The sequence below is a fragment of the Pteropus alecto genome, unplaced genomic scaffold, assembly GCF_000325575.1.
Source record: "Pteropus alecto unplaced genomic scaffold, ASM32557v1 scaffold67, whole genome shotgun sequence".
Lineage (NCBI taxonomy): Eukaryota > Metazoa > Chordata > Mammalia > Chiroptera > Pteropodidae > Pteropus > Pteropus alecto.
In genome coordinates this window covers 6,690,547-6,708,117 of record NW_006441061.1, presented here as the reverse complement: position 1 = coordinate 6,708,117, position 17,571 = coordinate 6,690,547, and the positions used below count along the sequence as shown (strand labels likewise).

The window sequence follows — 17,571 nt, the reverse complement described above, 5'->3', positions numbered from 1 at the left end:
TACAGTCCTCTTCCGAGTGTTTTCGTATTTATTCATTCATTTAGCAAGTGTTCATTGAGCCACCGCTCTGTGCCAAGCTCAGCTCTAGGTGTTGCAGCTTCGGCAGTGACTAAGATAGCTGAAGTCTGTGTTCTAATGGAGCTTGATATATTCCCGTGTGTGTGTGGGGGGGGGCGGTGTGCAGGAAAGTATGCACGAAACAAAGAAGCAAACAATATGTATCAAATGCCTAGTCAGGTTTGTTACTGTGATTAAGATGAAACACCATGACGAGACACAAAGTACCTGGAAGCTCCTGTAGGTTAGGTGGCCAGAGAAGGCCTCCTGAGCAGGTGAAGTTCAAGTTGACACCCGCATGACAGGAAGTCAAGTCTGCAAAGACCAGAGTAAAGTGTGTCCCACAGCTAGTGGGAGGGGCCTAAGACAGGAGTGAGCTTGGGTGTCCGGGAGAAGGAGGCCACTGTGGTCCCAGGGGAGCGAGCTGGGGGCAGAGTGGCAGGGTCCCGCCAGGTGGGAGAGGGGGAAGGGTCAGCTCTAGTCCGGCGTTGTACTCCGCCCTGTGGCGCTGTAGACCGGCTGTGGCGCTCGATGGGGCATGGGTTCCTGAGTCGAAGGCTGCTGGCAGCTCCCCAGGTGCCGCCGGTGTGGGGTGCCGCTGGTGTGGGGGTGCTGCCAGCATGGGGGTGCTGCCAGCGTGGGGTGCCGCCGGTCTGGGGGAGCCGCCAGCCTAGGGGTGCCACCGGCGTGGGGGTGCCGCCCAGCCCGCCACCCTCACCGCGCGGCACAGTTCACGGTTCCTCATCCAGAGCTTTTGGGGTCTGCCTGCGTTTTGAATTTTAGAATGATTTGGATTATTCCAAGGTAGTAAGTATGGCTCTTTTACCACATATTACATTAATTTCTCCAGCGGGGTCTGGGGCAGTACCCTGTCGTTAAATACTGGGTAGCGAAATGTTAGACTAGTCACACTAAGTGAGATAAATTAAGATTTAAATAGACTCACATCAGCGCATGTCAGGTTTTGCTGCCACAGGAGTTTTGGCACCCACATTGATGAGAAAGCTTTTGACTTTCAGAACTTTTTATACATTTTTATATTGCAAAAAAAAAAAAAAAATTATGGCTCTGTGCTGGCAGATTTTTGTCCCGTCCCCCGTTTCTGGGGTGCGAGACACCAGAAGGCACTAAGTGGGTGAGAAGGTGTGCGTGCACAGATTTGCACACTCACACAGCGGCAGGCGGAGTCCTGGAGGGGAGAGAGCAAGGGCGAGTCACGAGCAGTTGGGTGCAGTAGAGTTGGAAGAGGCAGCAGTGGACAGGGAGCCAGAAGCCCGGAGCCGTGGAGGGACAGTGGCCGGGAGCCGTTGGCGCTGTTTACTGCACGGCGGCGGCTGGGTTCCCGTTTCCCTCGAGGCCCGTGTGGACGTGTCTCCTGTTTTCTCCACTCTACACGGAGCCGCACAGCAGATCTTTATTGACGGAGTGTGACTGCTCGTTGCAACATGAAGAGGCCGAGCTGGGGACCCAGGGGAGGCAGTGGGTCTCCATCGTCCCCGCCGCCTTTTACGCGTGAAGGTGATTCAGCACCCAGATTTCTACCATGCTTTGACATTTAGTTACATATTCATCTGCCTTAGAAAAAACACAGTAAGTTCTGGAGAGGCCGGACAGTATAGCGGTGACACAGCAGGGACCGTGGAGCCACACTGTCCAGATTCCAGTTCTGCCCCACTCACTGGCTCTGTGACCTTGGGCAAGCCACTTGCCGTCTGTGCCTCAATTCCTTCATCATAAAACAGAGGTAACCGTACCTCCCTCTTAGGGAGGTTGTGCAGGTTAATTGAATTAAAGTAACACACCTACTTCACACTGCACCTTATATCCATATGGGCTAGCATTATTGTTATTATTATTATTTTTTATTGTTATGCTAAGCACTGTTCAGGACACTGGGGATATAGCAGTGAGACCAGGGAGCTCTGTGGAGCTCTTCTCCGTTCCTCCGGAGCTTATGTTCTAGGCAGAGCCTGACCTTCTGAAAGCAGAGGACATGTCTTTGTGGATCCATCCATGTCTGGCACCATGCTCCACATCCATCAAGCCATCTCTTTCTCAGCAAATGTTTATTGAACATCCATGTAGGCCCCTCTGTTAGGGCTCTGGGGCTTGTAAAATTGTATGAGATAGTTCTGGCTCTCTGTGGCCTGTGGTTTAGAAGAAGAGTTAAGATAGATACACAGAAAAGTGAACTGTAATGTACAGTGGTCAGCCCTGTGAAAGATGTTTCAGAAAGGCTTCTGGGCTGGCTCGAACAAGCTTCAGCTTTTCTTACTGCCTATGTGCCGGGCGCTTAAGGGAGAAGGCAGCCTATTTAGTATCGTGGGTGACAAGGAAACATTGCATGTGTTAAGTTACCTATTCTTATTTTCCCGCCCGTGGTCTCAAAGAAACTGACTTCCCACAGCTGGGACCTTCCTCTGGGTGGATGTGGTTGGTGATAGCTTTGTTGTTGGTATTTCTTCTTGGACATTCGTCGCTGGCTGCTGCTGATCCCCGTTTTGGTTGCTTGGCTCGCTCTTCATAGCAGAATTTGCGTCGTTTGAGTAGGGATGCAAAGCCTCGTGGGAGAAAGTAACTTGCACATGAGAGCAGGGGCCCACCTCTCTGTCAGTTCCGCCATCCCCGTACACGCCCCTTCCTCAGGTTTAATCCATCCAGAAACAGGCGTATCTTTCACTGGTCCATCTCCTCTAAGGGTTTTTTTGTTGTGTGTTGTTTTTGTTTTTGCGTTTGTATGTTTTGTTTCTGTCAGAAGCAAGGCCTTCTTCCAGTCATTGGCTCAGTCACCCCTGAGCTCGGTTTAATTGTGAATGGCTCAGCAACCTCAGTCTACTAATAACAATCATCGTTCACATTTATTATGTGTTTCGCGCCAGCCACTTCGCTTGGCAGCACGTCCACGTCCTTCGCCCTCGCCGACTCCAGGAACCGGAGCGTGGTTTTATCAGTGGAGTCTCGGATCGCTTTCAGAGTCATCGCGGAAGACCGAGAAGCAGTATTATCCCCAGGAAGAGAAGAGAACCGGGGCCCCGGAAAGCCGAGGAACTCACCCAGGGTCACGCAGTCAGTTAGGGAGTGTTACACCTGCGAGTTCCACCCAGGACCCAGGCAGCTGCCCGCCTGCCTCTGCGCATTCTCCGAGGAGGAAGAGCAGAAAGCACGCCCAGGTCATGGGGATCGGCACACAGTTCACTCTGATGAAACAGACCCACCGCTAGTATGTTTGGCTTTTGCTTTGTTTCCTTACAAAAGAAAAGAAGTCACAGCCCCGTATTCTCCCACATAGGCCAACACCTGCTTTGCCGTCTCGTGCTTCCTGTGTAGACACAGTCAGAACTTAAATGAACAGCCATCAGCAGCCCTGTGAAGAAGGAGACAAGAGCTCTGGGGGGCTGGGAAGAGACTTCGATCCTCCGGCGCTGCGTACTTTGTTGGCTGCATGAGAAAGGCTCTGTAGCTTGATTGTTTAATACATCGAGGTTGAGCCAACTTCCTGGGCATTTAGGTTTATGTAGATTACAAAGAGCAGGCTCCGCAGTGTGTCAGAAGGAGCTTCCCGCAGACTCCGTGGCTTGCCTTCCGTTTGGAGGGCTCGCCGTGTCCCCACCGGCCTCACACGGCTGTCCTTGATTTTATTGGGATTAGAATTGGCCGAGAGGCGTCACCAGTGTGATGGATGCTCTTCCTCCGCTGTTCGAGCGGAGTCGAGTCGGGTTTCCTCCTCAACACAGCTGCTCATTCAGGAACCTCGTGGGTCCCTGATTTCCTTTTCTTCTTTACCCTCATCAGTTTATTGCCTGACGCCTTTAGAGTGACAGCATTTGATTAGAAGAAGATAATTGTGATTAGCTTTGCGAAAATTTCGCCTTTGCGTTGGGAGAGGCGAGTGTCTGGGCCAGTCACTCCTGATAATCACAAGGGCAGTTCCGCCTGTGTTTGCGGAGTGCTGGGCGCTGGGGTCCGGCCTCCGCACCTACCGCGTCGCCTGCCTCCTGCGGCTGTTCTGCTGCTTCCCATCTAAAAGGAGGCTGAACACCTCCTCCCGCGGCGGCGTGGTCAGATGCGGAGGACAGGACGCGCTCATGAAGCCCACCAACGGGAAAACAGCCTCGTCCCTGTGAGAGCAACATTCATTTTCCAGATCAGGCTGCCGAAGAAGCAGGCTCAGGGGACAAGTGGCACCCAGCAAGGCCCAGACGCACTTGTGGTCGAGCTGGGCGGAACCCGGGCCTGAGAGACCGCAGGGCTCCTTCTTCCCACCGGGCTGCGCTGCCCCCCGAGTTTCAGCCTCCGCTCTTTGCGGCAGAGCGCGCGGGCAAGCTGTTGCTCCTTGGACCCACTTCCCACCCGCAGCTCTGAGCCTCCAGGCTTGACTCCGCCTGATCGCGAAGGGAAAAGGCGAAGGGAAAAGGCGGCCGTTACAAACGATCGATGGAAAGTGTGTCTTCCTGAATGCTCTCTCCCAGTTCCTGATTCCTGCTCTCCCGGGCCTCTAGACTAAGCCTCTGTCCCCTCGCGTCCCCTCGCGTGATTTTCAGTTTGTCTGACGTCACAGTTACTCATCTTTTCAGTCAGGGATCGCGTGGCTCCCTGCGTCCCTTCTCCTGCCTTCTGGGTTTTCCCTGGACCACCTTTCCTTCTTTCCTACCTCTTCCCACTTCACGTGCCAAGGAGGCAAGGGGCGGAGAGAAGGCTGACCACATCCCTGGTTTGCAGTCGGTCGGCACCTGGCTTACGGAAGGAAGCAGAGGAAGCAGACAAGGGCTGCGTCTGATGGTGATGTTAAAATGGTGCATAAAGCAGAAATTGTCATTTTGTGACATTGGATGAAAGGATTAAACTCTCCAGCTCAATCTAAACGGACTTTTACTATCCATAAAAGAAGCTAATAGTCCTAATCATTTTAGGTTTATCAGGTTGGTAATTTGAAAAAATGTTTATTGGTTTCTTGACCGAAATCTTTTCAGTGGTAACTAGATAGGTGACTAATACTTAGCATTCAGTGTCTAGGTTTGAGACGTAAAAGCATCCATTGGTTTTCATTTTACTCACTTCTCAGTTGAAAAGCCTCTGTTTTCTTTTTGGGGAAAGAATATCCAGGGATATATCTACTGTATGGGGCTATTCAGTTCTTCCTGTGCCTCCCTCCCCTATGCAGGTTTGGGCAGAAAAACAAAGTATCGCATGTCAATAAACGTCTGGTACCTGTTAGGCCTCTAGCATCCTACAAGGTTTCAGCTACTACCAGGCATCAGGCATCGCAGAGAGACCTTTCCCCACCCCCTCACCGACCGCCTTAATTAGAGACGCTTGGTGGGTAGTGAAATGTTTACACTTCGTAAGCACATTTAAATTCTACCATTGTTGATTTTTATGTTAGGAAGTCAAGTTCAGACTGCATTTTCATAGAGAAATATTTATAACATTATATAATTTTAATGCTAGAAGGGGCCTTAGACATAATTGTAGCCTCACTTTAGACTGTCGATCCAGGCCTTAATTATGCATTTAAAAACTAGTATTTGGCATTTCCGGTGGAAGTAGAAAGCTAATTCTAGGATGTGTCATTCTTTCCTGTTACTTTTGTCTTTGGTCAATAACAGAGAAAGGTCAAGTACGCATTGTTTTTGTTGGGTATTGAGTGTCGTGTGTAAATAGATCATTATTCTGGTGGTTCAAGCCTAGTCGGAGATAAGACCATGATGGCCCATCTGATGTAGACTTCTTCCTCAAATAGGAGCATGGCAAACAAGATTGCCGCTGTGTTGTCCCTCTTCAGAGGGCATGTTCCTGCTTGTTGTCCCCATCCTTCTATAAACTGTTAGGATGCCCTCGCTGGTGCATTGTCAGATTCCGCCTCAATCCTATTTATATTTCCTGCTTGCACCTGACATTCAGTATTATTTTATATTAGTCTCAGGTGTACAGCAGACGGCCTGCACCTTCTTTAAGTGGCCAGGTGACCCTCCAACATGGCCTTTCTTTGCGATCCTGTGCATCGTTCTCTAGGACCATGTGAGACACTTGGGTTGAGAGCCTGGTATGAAACGCTGGGGCGGAGAACTGGGGACTGGGAAGCTGCAGGTGCTCGTGCCCCTTCCTGTCTTTTCTCTCCGTGTTCGCTGCTCGCCTTTTTGCTTTGTCTTCTTTCTCTCTCCCTTGACACGTAGTCCCCACGGAGGTCACTTCCTCCATTTTTAGTCACAGTCACACTTTGCCTTGTTAGCGAATCTGTTCCGAGATAGGAGTGATATCTCTTCCGGCTGATTGGCATCTTTGACGTACGGTGACATGCGTACAGCTGTGGTATGAACAGGAGCAGTTGTGGAGAAAGGGCTATTAATAAAAGTGTGAGTTCTGGGGTGTTCCAGGGGAGCCGTTCTAACAGCCCCCAAACATTACAGATGTCTAAGAAAAGAAAGGACTACTATTCATCCTCTCTGTTTCCTTCTTTGACAGTCTGTGAAGTCTGGACATTTGAGGATTTGTACATAGGAAAAAAGAAGCCCAAATGGCATTTAGCATGTAAATGATGCTGCCGTTGAGCACGATGCTCGGCCCTAATTTGGTCTCCTGCTTTCATAGTAATTGAAAGGCCTGATGTCCAGCTTCCCAGTAGAGAACAAATAGGCAAATAAATTGGAGGCTTCCTTCTTATGGTTTATTGATGCTGTTTTGACCAAGTGAAAAGATCATTTACCCGTAAAAGCTCAAACCTAAGGTTGTTAAATGATGCTGCCGTTGAGCGCGATGCTCGGCCCTAATTTGGTCTCCTGCTTTCATAGTAATTGAAAGGCCTGATGTCCAGCTTCCCAGTAGAGAACAAATAGGCAAATAAATTGGAGGCTTCCTTCTTATGGTTTATTGATGCTGTTTTGACCAAGTGAAAAGATCATTTACCCGTAAAAGCTCAAACCTAAGGTTTTTTTTCTTTTTCTTTTTTTTTTTTTTTTAAATATTGGCTATTTGAAAGAAGCGTTAGAAGATGAAAGGAAGAAAGAAGCTAATACCATTATCGAATATTTAGATAAAAACCCAAGCAAAACAATTAGATTTATGGTATTTTTCTGTAGCTGTTTTCTTTGGCACGGATACCAGGCAGGCTTGCTTGTTTTTCTCCTTAGAGTTATGTTCAAAAGAAGAACCGGAGCGTTATCATAATACATGGTTTTTTCTCATTAGCTGGAAACAAAACGTGTTTCAATAACGAGGGGCAAAGGTCTTTGCAACCCAAAGCGGTGATGAAATGTGCCTGGTTTTGCACAAATCTTGGTTCTAGTTGAAAGTTGATGGTTTAGGAGAAATATGACTGTACGAGAATCTCAAATTAGCCCCCCTACCCCCACCGTGCCACATACACACATCCCAGACATATGGGGTGTGGCTTGATCCACGTGTCACGTGTCCTCAGAGTGAGCCTGCGACCTTGGGCATCTTCTGTCGCGTCTTGGAAGGATTTTCAACACACTTGAGCTTCGGTCAGTGACCCGAGGGGGAAGTGACACTACGTGGATAGTGGCCTTTCTTGTCGCTGTCATGATGATTACACAAATTCTCAAAGAGAGTACGTGACAACAGGTAATACCTGTGGGTTCTCCAGGACAGTAAGAGAACTTATAAGAACCCATTGGACGATGGCGTAATTGCCCCACCATAGAACAGTGTCGAAGCTGCTGGGAGGGTCAGATGTGTTACTGCTGAGTCTAGAATTTAGATTTTTCGAGAGAGCAAGGGCCAGTTCCCCCGCTGAGAAAGATGCCGCACGCTTACTCCCCCGTGAAGAGGGCACGTGAGGGGGACCTCGGGGGGCCTACTTCCCGCTTATGACGTGTGTGGCTGTCACCTCTGTTAAGGCTGGCGTCACCTGTTGTGTGAAATGGCTTCTCTGGGGCTTTCCTCTGACACTAGAGTTCTGTGACTCGAGGTCGTCTGCGGGCAGCCCCTGCGGATGCCGCTTCCTGCACTCGAGCCTGCCCCGGGGTGTGACATGCCCGCTTAGGGGCGGGTAGCGTAGGGGGAAGAGGGCATTCCCTCGTGGCTTTGTCACGACGGCGAGCATGTGCAGAGCAGTGCGTTTGCTTTTTGAAGAGGCCAGCCTTCAGAGCATTGTCCGATGAAGCCATTCCGTTCCCAGACTGGCTTCGGTGACAGGGCTGGCCAGGCCGCAGCACTTCCTCCAACCTGCCATTCCATGTCTCAGTCGACAGATTCCTCCGCATCGCCCGTCTGCAGTGCACTGTCCAGGACACTGTAGAGCATACAGAGTAATCAATGTCAGTACGTCTGCCTGGGTGGCCGGCTTCACTCCTGGACGAGAACTAACACAAGCCGCCTTCCCGGGTGTCGGGTCCCCTGCAGACAGGAGCTCTGCACTCGGAGACGGGAAACTGGCCAGAGGGCCTGGAGTGGGGGGTGGTGGGCTCCCCGCCTCTTGACCTCTTCTTCCCCTCCTGGGGGCCGTCTGGTCTAAGCTGGCTGGGTTCATGGTAACCTAGTTCTAGCACATTCTTCATCCAAAGGCTTTAGATACTAGAGGTATCAATGTGTCTTGCTAGTGTCCCTTACAAACTTATGTGTGATTATACGTAAAGGGATTTTCAAAAACAGAGGGAACCATCCCTTAAGGTTAAGGGACCCCCACCCCCAGAAGCTTTGGTGAAGCCTTGAGAAGGAGATAATGATCTTTATAGTGGGAAGAGTCAAACCTTGATCGATTTCACTTATAAGTTTTGAGATTTTTGAATGTCAGGCTTCCTAGCGCGGGATCCAGGCCAGATGACGGATGGGCGGCTGCGGCCTGTGAGGAGCTGCTGGGCCGGGGACCCCAGGGAGGTTCCAGCATACACTGCAGCTTTCAAGCACTAGGCCTAATTGAAAGCCACTGGCTTAATTAATATATCGAATGTGATCAGTATGATGAATTTCCTTCTCTTCTCAAATTTCTGTCCATTGGAAAACAGGCCCTTTATCTATTTTGGAGCAGGTAGAAGCATTTAGAACAATGTGGAAGACGAGGCATCATTACTCACCTGATTTTCTGAACCCAAGATTTAAGTCAGAAACTTTGCATTTGAATGCTGATTTTTTTTATAATTTCTTTTTCTATCATTTCCTTCTCGTGTACATTATTTGTTATTTGAAGCATATTAAAGCTAATGGAATTTGGGTCAAAATAGTTTGGACTTCTTTAAAAAGTGGATCTGTGAAGACTTCGGCTACCCAGGGAAAAGGTTTGTTAACTTGCTGAACAAGATTGTAGGGACGCTGCTTTACCACTTCGTGGCGAAACCAGACACCCGCGTCAGTCCCTTAGCAGTTCAGAGGGATCAGCCATGGGGGATAGGTGGTCCCTGGAGAGGACGTAACGTGCATGCTCTGTAGAGAGGGACATGGGACGTGTCAGGTCACACAGCTCTCGCTAGTCCCAGAGCACAGTGCCCCACTTCCAAGGCTCCCAGTGTGGCCATCGGGGTTCACCAGGACCCCACCTGACAGCGCTTGGCACTTTTGCATGTTTAATATTTACCAAAACAGCGTTACTTTAAAAATATTCAGGAAGCCAAGGTCTTCCTAATTCTAAGTGGTGTTCTTCTCAGATCATTATGAGTTGTCGAAATCTACCCACGTGTAGAGAAACTGGTAGACATAATTGATTAGAAAGGGCTCTAGGTTGAGAACTGACAGAAGAAGCCTAGGTCAGTCATAGGAAATTGAAGGTGGACGGTAACAGAGAGTGAGATTGGAACTGAGAGAAATGTCCTCAGAATCCAGAGAACCCCGAAATAGCCGTTACTATCGAGGGCCCCCAGCTCGCCACGGAAGCGCTCCCTTTCCCCACAGCCGTAGGATGTGGACGTTAAAAGAACAGATCGTTTTATTTCTCCCCCTTTCATTTTATCCTTGCTGGTTTGTGGAGAACTGATCTCGGATGGAAAAATCACATTAGAACTCTGATACGTCGCTTTCAGAAATAGAATTGTTTCCATGCCACAGACATTTGGAGTGAAGTATGTTTATTGAAATACATTTTTATAGAAAATATTGCAGAACCTGTAATGGAAGACTTATGGCAGTGTTTTGGGGAGTGATACGTGCTTAATATTAATTGGCGGGTTAGCTCTGAACTCCCGTCTGCCGTCATAGAACCACTGGCTGAGTGGACTTTTTCCAACATCTAAACTGTTTCATGGAGCAGGGTATCTGGTGCTTTAATGGTGCGTAAATGCAGCAGGACAGGAGCTGCCTGTCAGCTTTATTAACTTTGACCTTTTCTCCCATTATAAAGATGGTTCGGTAAATATTTAATGGGCCCCTTATAGATCTTGACAGTTGGAGCAGAGTTCCTGGAAACCGGGATAAGTATACACGATTAACAGATGTCGCCTAATCACTGTGAGTCAGCTTTCAAGGGCAGGTTTTGAGTTTTGGGACGAGGGGTCCTTCCATCCCCCTGTGCTCTTAGGGGTGCGCTATACCTTAAGACTGTCCGAGATGGTAGAGGCTTTAAAGGAACCCTTTAAAAGACGGACAGACATCAGTCAGCAGGCATTTATTTCTGCTTGGTCTTTCTTTCTTTCGTTTGAGCAGAGGATCAAAGCGATGCCAGGTGGGCAGAATCACCCTGCCACTCTGCATAGTTAGCAGGACTCTCCCACTCAAAGAGTCAGCAGGGCTGGAACGGCTGAGCTTGCATGGACCCTAATCAGATACAAGGAAGAGGAGCCAAACAGAGAGCCAAGAGGGGACCCCTGCCAAGCTGTCTTTCCCTTTAATTCCATAAAGCCCCATGCATATTGCACTCATTGCAAATTCTGGTGGGGAAGATCGAAACCCAAGTAGCTGACATTTTGAAACATTGTCTTTCAAACTTGTACTGTCCCTTGCTTCCATTGATTTCCCATTTAAGAAATCTGTAGGAGAAAAACAAATTTGAGCAAAATTCATTGGTCTAAGATGAGTTGTTAAAGCCAAATGATGCCCCCCTCTTCCACCCTTCGCGGAGCTCCATTTTTATTATGAATGTGATATATCTCTGTCTCGTATCGTGAAGCCATCAGGCTCCCGCCGCAGATCGACCACGTGTGGCAAGAGGCTGTTAGAAGGCAATGTGGATGCTCCAGACACGGGCGTTTGAGTCTTCCTGGGCCACCGGGTGTCTTCATTTTACAGCCGCTTTCAAGCAGCGGATCGTTTGGTTTGGTTTGGTTTGGTTCTCGCTCTCTTTCCGTGTGCAGCCCACTGGCTTTGGGTGAGGCCATTCGTTTTTCAGAACATTACTGCCCTTTGCGTCCCGGGCCCAGCCCCTCCGAAACGGTGGCCACTAGCATAGTGTCATTACCATGAGCTGGAATGCAGCTGACTCTGCAGAGGAGCTCTATCCTTGGAAGAGCATTTCACAAAGAAATTGATTCAGAGCGTCAGAATGAATGACTGTTTGTATGTTCACTTAATTCTAAATAAATGTTTGAAAGACCTCGCTTAATTTGAGAAGGGGGAAGAAACATACTGGATGTTATAAATGGTCTCAGTCCAAATTCTTAGCTTGGCATGTTCACATTTGAGTGTTTTATTTGCATCTGTTCAGAATTGGGATACCTTTCAAGGATCATTTTCTTGTAGAGAGATTGATGACAACTCTTGTGGTCTAAAATATACAAGCATGGGATTAAAAAAGGAAGGTAGAAATGTCGAAACGGATAAAACGAGTGAGCATTAGTTGTATTTTAAAGCAGAAGATCCCAGTGGTAGGAGTTGGGCGTGGAGGATCGTCTAGAGCAGGGCCCAAGGGAGCTTTCTGTAGTGATAGAAACTCCCATGTCTTGATTGGGTGGCAGCTCTACAGGTGTATACATTACCCAAACTCGTCAAACTGTATATTCAAAACACGTGCATTTTATTTTATGTAAATTATAACTCAAAGTGGATTTTTTTTAAAAAGGAAGCCCTGTTTGGTTTAGAATTAGGCAGTATTATTTCTCATTTTCAGGAGAGAAATTGAGGTCTAGAGAAGTAAAGTGACGTGTCCCAGGTAACCTGGAAGCTCAGCGGTCTGTCCAGAACGGAGCGGAGGAAGGCGGCCGCGAGCCCGTTGAAGGCCTGCCGTTTCCTTGCCTCGCTGTAGCCCAGTAGCTTGTACAGGAAGCGAAGTGAACTTCTCCATCCCCTTCTCTGTAGCGAGCCTGTGCCCACGCGTATACTTCGCTGTCAAATACACTTGTGAACTTACGGTCGGCGCTGCCTAGGCTCCTGGTTCTCTGCATCAGGACGAGACAGGAGCAAGAGTTCCCGGATCAGTTCCTCTTGGAGGACACCCTCTGGGTCTCCTTCTAAAAAATGGCACAGGCTTTCAAACCACTTACACAGAGCATATGCGAATAGTGATGAAAAGTAAAAATTACTCAAATTCCACTGCTCGGAAATGCACTGCCAACATTTTAGAGAACAGTTTTTTAAGTGTCTCTCCCTACAGTCTAACCTGTTTGGGTTCTTTACGTCCCAGTTACTGTCCTTTCTAGTCCTTCATTGTGCGGCGCCGTGGTGAGCGTCCTCATTCGTGTTTCTTTCGCTGTTTGTCCGTCCCCTTATGAACACAGTCCTTGACGCAAAATGTGAACAGCTGTATTTGAAACGGTTTAAACTGTTCTAAAGGGGCAAGACGTAGCGAGTGTCGATAGCCTCGCCCGCCGCGCTGCTCCCACCGGACCTCATTTTCCTGGCCCTGTGTGGCGTCTTTCTCCACAGCTGCAGTACCACGCCGGCCTGGCTTCCGGCCTCCTGAACCAGCAGTCGCTGAAACGCTCCGCCAACCAGATGGGGGTGTCCGCCAAGCGCCGGCCGAAGGCTCAGCCCACCACCCTGGTCCTGCCGCCGCAGTGAGTAGCGGGCTTGACCGGTGCTTGCGTCTCGGGCGATCTCTGCCTTGTGCTTAGGTTTTTGGCCAACGGAAAGGGATTTTTGCAAAGTTGTTTCTTTCTTTTTACGAAGGTGTCTGTTAAGATTAGAAACCAAGCATGTAGGTCACTTTTTTCGTACAGGTCTTAAATGAAGCCGTTAAATGCCGTTCATGGTTTACGCATGTTGTGTGGGACTTTTCCACCTAGGGTTTTAAGATGCTCGTAGCTCATTTTTGTTCCCTTGGCACGTTCCCACAGGCGGAGGGTAAGTACGGTCGGCCTTGTTTTACTGACGGGGCAGCCGAGGAGCGGTGGGCCACAGCCGCAGAGCTGCCGTTAGAATCAGTGCGAGGCTCACTTGTCCGTTTTGAAAATGGTCATCTATGTGCTTTCGTTTTTCCCAGTAAGAGAGAGAACTGTGAGGGTCATAAAATGTACAGCTTGCTACGTTTTCCAGAGGTGGACACCTGCATGGAGCTCCACCCGGGTCGCGCCCCAGGGCCCCTTCCCGAGTCCCATGGGGCGCCTCCCGTTGTTCCCGCCCACATAGCGCCGCCTCCCCTTCCCAGTTCACTACTCCGACTTCGAACAATCAGTTTTACCTGTTCTTGAACTTCATGTAAATGGAATCACACAATATGTAATCTTTTGTATCCGCCTTTTTCCACTCAGCATGTATCCGCTGGGTTCATCCAGGTGGTGATGTTTTCCGTTGCGGTGGAGTCTCCCTTCTAAGATGCCCCAGATGATTCAGTCGATTGCCCATTGGGCTGTTTTGTGCTCGAAGCCCTGGCAGATGAGGACCGCGGCCCCCTCGGCGACGCGGAGCCAGGGGCGTGAGCGCGGCGGTCTTTGCGGGCCGCTGTCCTGTCTGCGCTCATGCCTGAGAGGGTCGTCAGACTTACTCAGCCCCAGCCCGTCCTGCCGCCTGTTCCGCCCTCCTTCATGTGCATCCTCCGTCACACGCCACGTTCCAAACGTTCCAGTCCGGAGGAGCGTTCGCAGACGAGGCTCAGTTGTTTGCCTTCATTTATTTTCTGTTTGATTAGTAAATATTTAGCGTACCTACTGTCTGCCAGGCCCTGGCCTCGGCTCTGGGGACACAGTCACAGGCAGGACAGACGTGGTCCCATCGTCCCGAAGCTTTTCGTTTACTGGGGGAAAGAGACCAGAAAAAGCACCTCTAAACCAATGAGTAAATGCGGTAGCTTCTGGATACGATTAGTGCTCAGGAAGGGAACACGTGGGGTGGCCAGGAGTGGCGGCCACCGTTTAAATCGGGGGGTCTGCGAAGGCCTCGCCAAGGAGATGACGTAGGTGGAAACGCGGAGAGTGAGGAGGAGAAAGGCCAGGGAGACGCTGGGAGGTCTCAGGGTGACCGGGGGCCTTCTCTCCTGCTGGAGGACACCCTTAGACCACCATTTCTGTGATTTCTCGGGGCTTCTTCACAGTGAAGATTTGCTTCCGGGTTAGACTGCACGTAACCAGCCAGTCTCCAGCAAGTGCTTTGTCTGCTGCCTGCACAGGTGCCATCTCTTTCAGAGTCTGCAGGGACAGCTTCTTTGAGTGATGCAAGACAGAGTTTTCACTCGTTGGCAGAAAGCTTCTTAATGAACATGAGTCTCTTTGTTGTTTCTCACGTGTCGATGTGGTGAGTCTGCAGATCTCAACTCTCAGCTCTCAGAAGTCTAATGGGCTTCGTAACTTGTCAGTTTCCCTGCACGGATTGTCTGCCGAGGCAAGGCGTTTGGCAAGAAGTGAAAGACTTTCTAATGGTCCCACAAGACGAGAGCCAAAAAAGTGTGTGTTGCTAACTCTCTCTTGACAAAAGTCAGTTCTTAGTCCATCTGTTCACCATTTGTTAATTTGCATTGGCTTGAAACCTGTTTACAGGTGACATGCTATTATGAGGACACTTAGAAACTATTTTAAGCACCGAGGCAATCAACAGACTCTGTGCTCATGCCAAAAAAAAAAAAAGAGGTGTTCACAACTGTCATTATAAATTTATAATAACTCACTCAAAATGCTCAGTTTCAAAGAGAAAAGTGGTTACTGCATCCTAAGAATACACCGTCGAAATGATTTCCTATACTTTCCGTAGCCTGTTGACTGTGAAAATTGACTGCTGCCTCTTCACATCATTGAGCTTTTTGGTCTTCGTTATCCTGGAACCCCTTTATAGAACTGCTGTTCAGGAGGCAGGATCTATATCCCTAAAGGTCATCGTTTGCGGTTTTATTGAGCACCTACTGTGTGCCGCTAATGGTGTTAGATGTCAGGGATAGAAGCCCAATAATGCATAGCTGCTGTTTTAATTGGAATATAAAAATTTTTAATTAAAATGTAGGACACTAGTAATATACATTTTGTAGATTTTGGGGAAAAAAAGTTAAAAAAAATACTATCATCCTGAGAAAGTTATTGTTAAGGTTTTGATGGATACTGTTAAGACTTTTTATGCATAGGCAACACATAATTTTTAAAACAAAAAACCTCCAAAAAGGATTTTATTGTCATATTCTGTATCACATCCCAACATTTAGTGAAATAATTGTTAGATTTTTAAGGTAGTATAATTCGATCTATGGAGTGTTTAAAGCTGTATATTAGTCACGTTAGGATTGTAATTAGAACACTAATTACAAAATGTTTATTGTAAGCATGGCATAACCATAAAATCACTTTGTCATTAAGAAAATCCCCTGAAGTCCCTGATGAAACCACGTGAAACTCCTCCAAGGCTGCTGCATTAGTTATCGATCGCTGCGTAACAGCTGGCCCCAGACTCAGTGTTTAACAGCAGCAAACACAGTCCCTCACCTGTTATGCACATGAGGTATCCAGAGCGGCTCGCGGGGCGGCTCTGGCTCAGAGTCTCTCCTAGTTTGCTGTCTGGGATCAGCCCGGGCTGCAGTCTTCTGAAGGCTGGACTGGGGTCCGAAGGTCACTTCCAAGGTGGCTCACTCACGGCGGACAGGTTGGTGCTGGCTGTTGGTGGAGGTCGTCAGCTCCTCTCCACAGGGTGCTGGAGTGTTCTCATGACTTGCAGGTGACTTCTTTCTGAGCAAGTGATCCAAGAGAATGACAACCTGGCGGAGCTTCTCCTCGAGCGACCTCGCCTCGGAAGACCAGTCGCGTCGATCCCACCCCATTCTCTGCGGTAGAAATGAGTCACTAAGTCCGACTGCCGTTCAGGGGGAGGGGACGAGACTCCCTCTTGAAGGAAGGAGTGTCAAAGAACCTGCGGACATATTGAAACCAGCACAGTTGCCCGCGAGACACATTGCACAGAGGGCAGGGCGGCCGAGCCCGTGAGCCCCGTTCCGCTATTATTCAGCAGATACTTAGCCAGGGCCTCAAGTGTCCGTCCTCTGTGCTGTGCCAGGGACTCATTGCTGAATAAGATGTGGTTTGGCTTTCAGGAAGCTCCAAGGAAGCCGGAGCAAAGAGGTAGTAGGGAATCACCGTCAGGTGTGCCCAGCCCCAGTGGCGTGACACCAGCGTGCCCGCGAGGCCACCGGCAGGGCGCGGAGAGACGTCCGCTTAGGAGGCCCAGCCAGACTCCGCCGAGTGTCCCCGCTGCCAGCTGTGAGGGGCACAGGCGTGGCTTTAGTGAGAGGGCCGGGTGCTTTCGTGCACAGGCTCGTAGGGTTCTGAGGAGAGGTTTTATTTCTAAACTGGGGAGGGGGCCAGTGCAGGGCCAGTGCAGGGCCAGTGGCTGCGCCCCTCACCCCCACTCCTCCGGCCCTCCGTGCGTCCGTTAGCGCAGTGACGGATGGGTTTCTGCACTGGCATCTGTCAGCAGTTGCATGGCAGTGAGGCCACGCCGAAAGCCCTGGCTCTGCCTAAGCATGCCGAGACCACAGGCCCGGCAGGGATGCAGGGGATTTGTCGTGTGTTTGTTTTTAAAATGCGGTTGGCTTTAGCAGTAGTGGTCTTTGAAGACTCGGATTCCCGCCCCCCGAGTTCTGCGGGATCAGTGATCCGTGGGATTAATGATTCATATCCGTGTCCCCTCCAGAGAAGCTTGTAGGAAGACGGAGATGTACACGATGGGTGAGCTCTTATCACGTGCTTGCTCTCAGAGGCCGCTCAGGAGGCAGCCTCGCTGCCGTGACCCCCGAGGGCTCACGTCGAGTCTTTGCGGAAGGGGCGCTGTCGTTGCCGTGGAGGAGCCGTGGGCCCTGGTGCTGGGCGCACGTCGTTGGGCTTTTGCCCCTGGTAGGATTGCGATCGGTCTGGAAAATGGCTGTCTTGTTGGATTGGTCTACAATTCCGTATCGAGATATCTCTGTATTTAATATGTCAGGTGTAGCCATGTGTACTTGTGCCCTCTTGACAGCAGTCTGAACCTTACGATGCATCGTTTAGTGTACTTTCGCGTTAACACGGGATGTTGGTGTTAATGAACGTGGCCAAGTTGACGGTCCCGGGACTCCTGTACAGCCTAGAACAAGAGGGCCAGAAAGAAACACTGGTGGTGGCAGGGTTGGGGACGCTTCCGTGTTCTTACCCTGCACACATAGATCTCATTTGTGTTTGAGAGAATAAAAATGAATTATTTTACAGAAAGGTTATTTTTTTAAAATATTACCCTCATCCCCAAGTTGTGTAG

The 17,571-nt window shown here is 49.5% G+C and overlaps 1 protein-coding gene across 3 annotated transcripts in view; it reads left to right on the top strand.

Moving 5' to 3' along the window:
• Positions 1-17,571, top strand: part of MED27 (mediator complex subunit 27) — a 180,611-nt gene that overhangs the window by 49,587 nt on the left and 113,453 nt on the right. For all 3 annotated transcript variants that reach the window (XM_006918073.3, XM_015594326.2, XM_006918074.3), the window contains exon 3: positions 12,802-12,932. In XM_006918073.3, the coding sequence (XP_006918135.2) occupies positions 12,802-12,932 (131 nt within the window). The remainder of the gene's footprint in view (positions 1-12,801; positions 12,933-17,571) is intronic.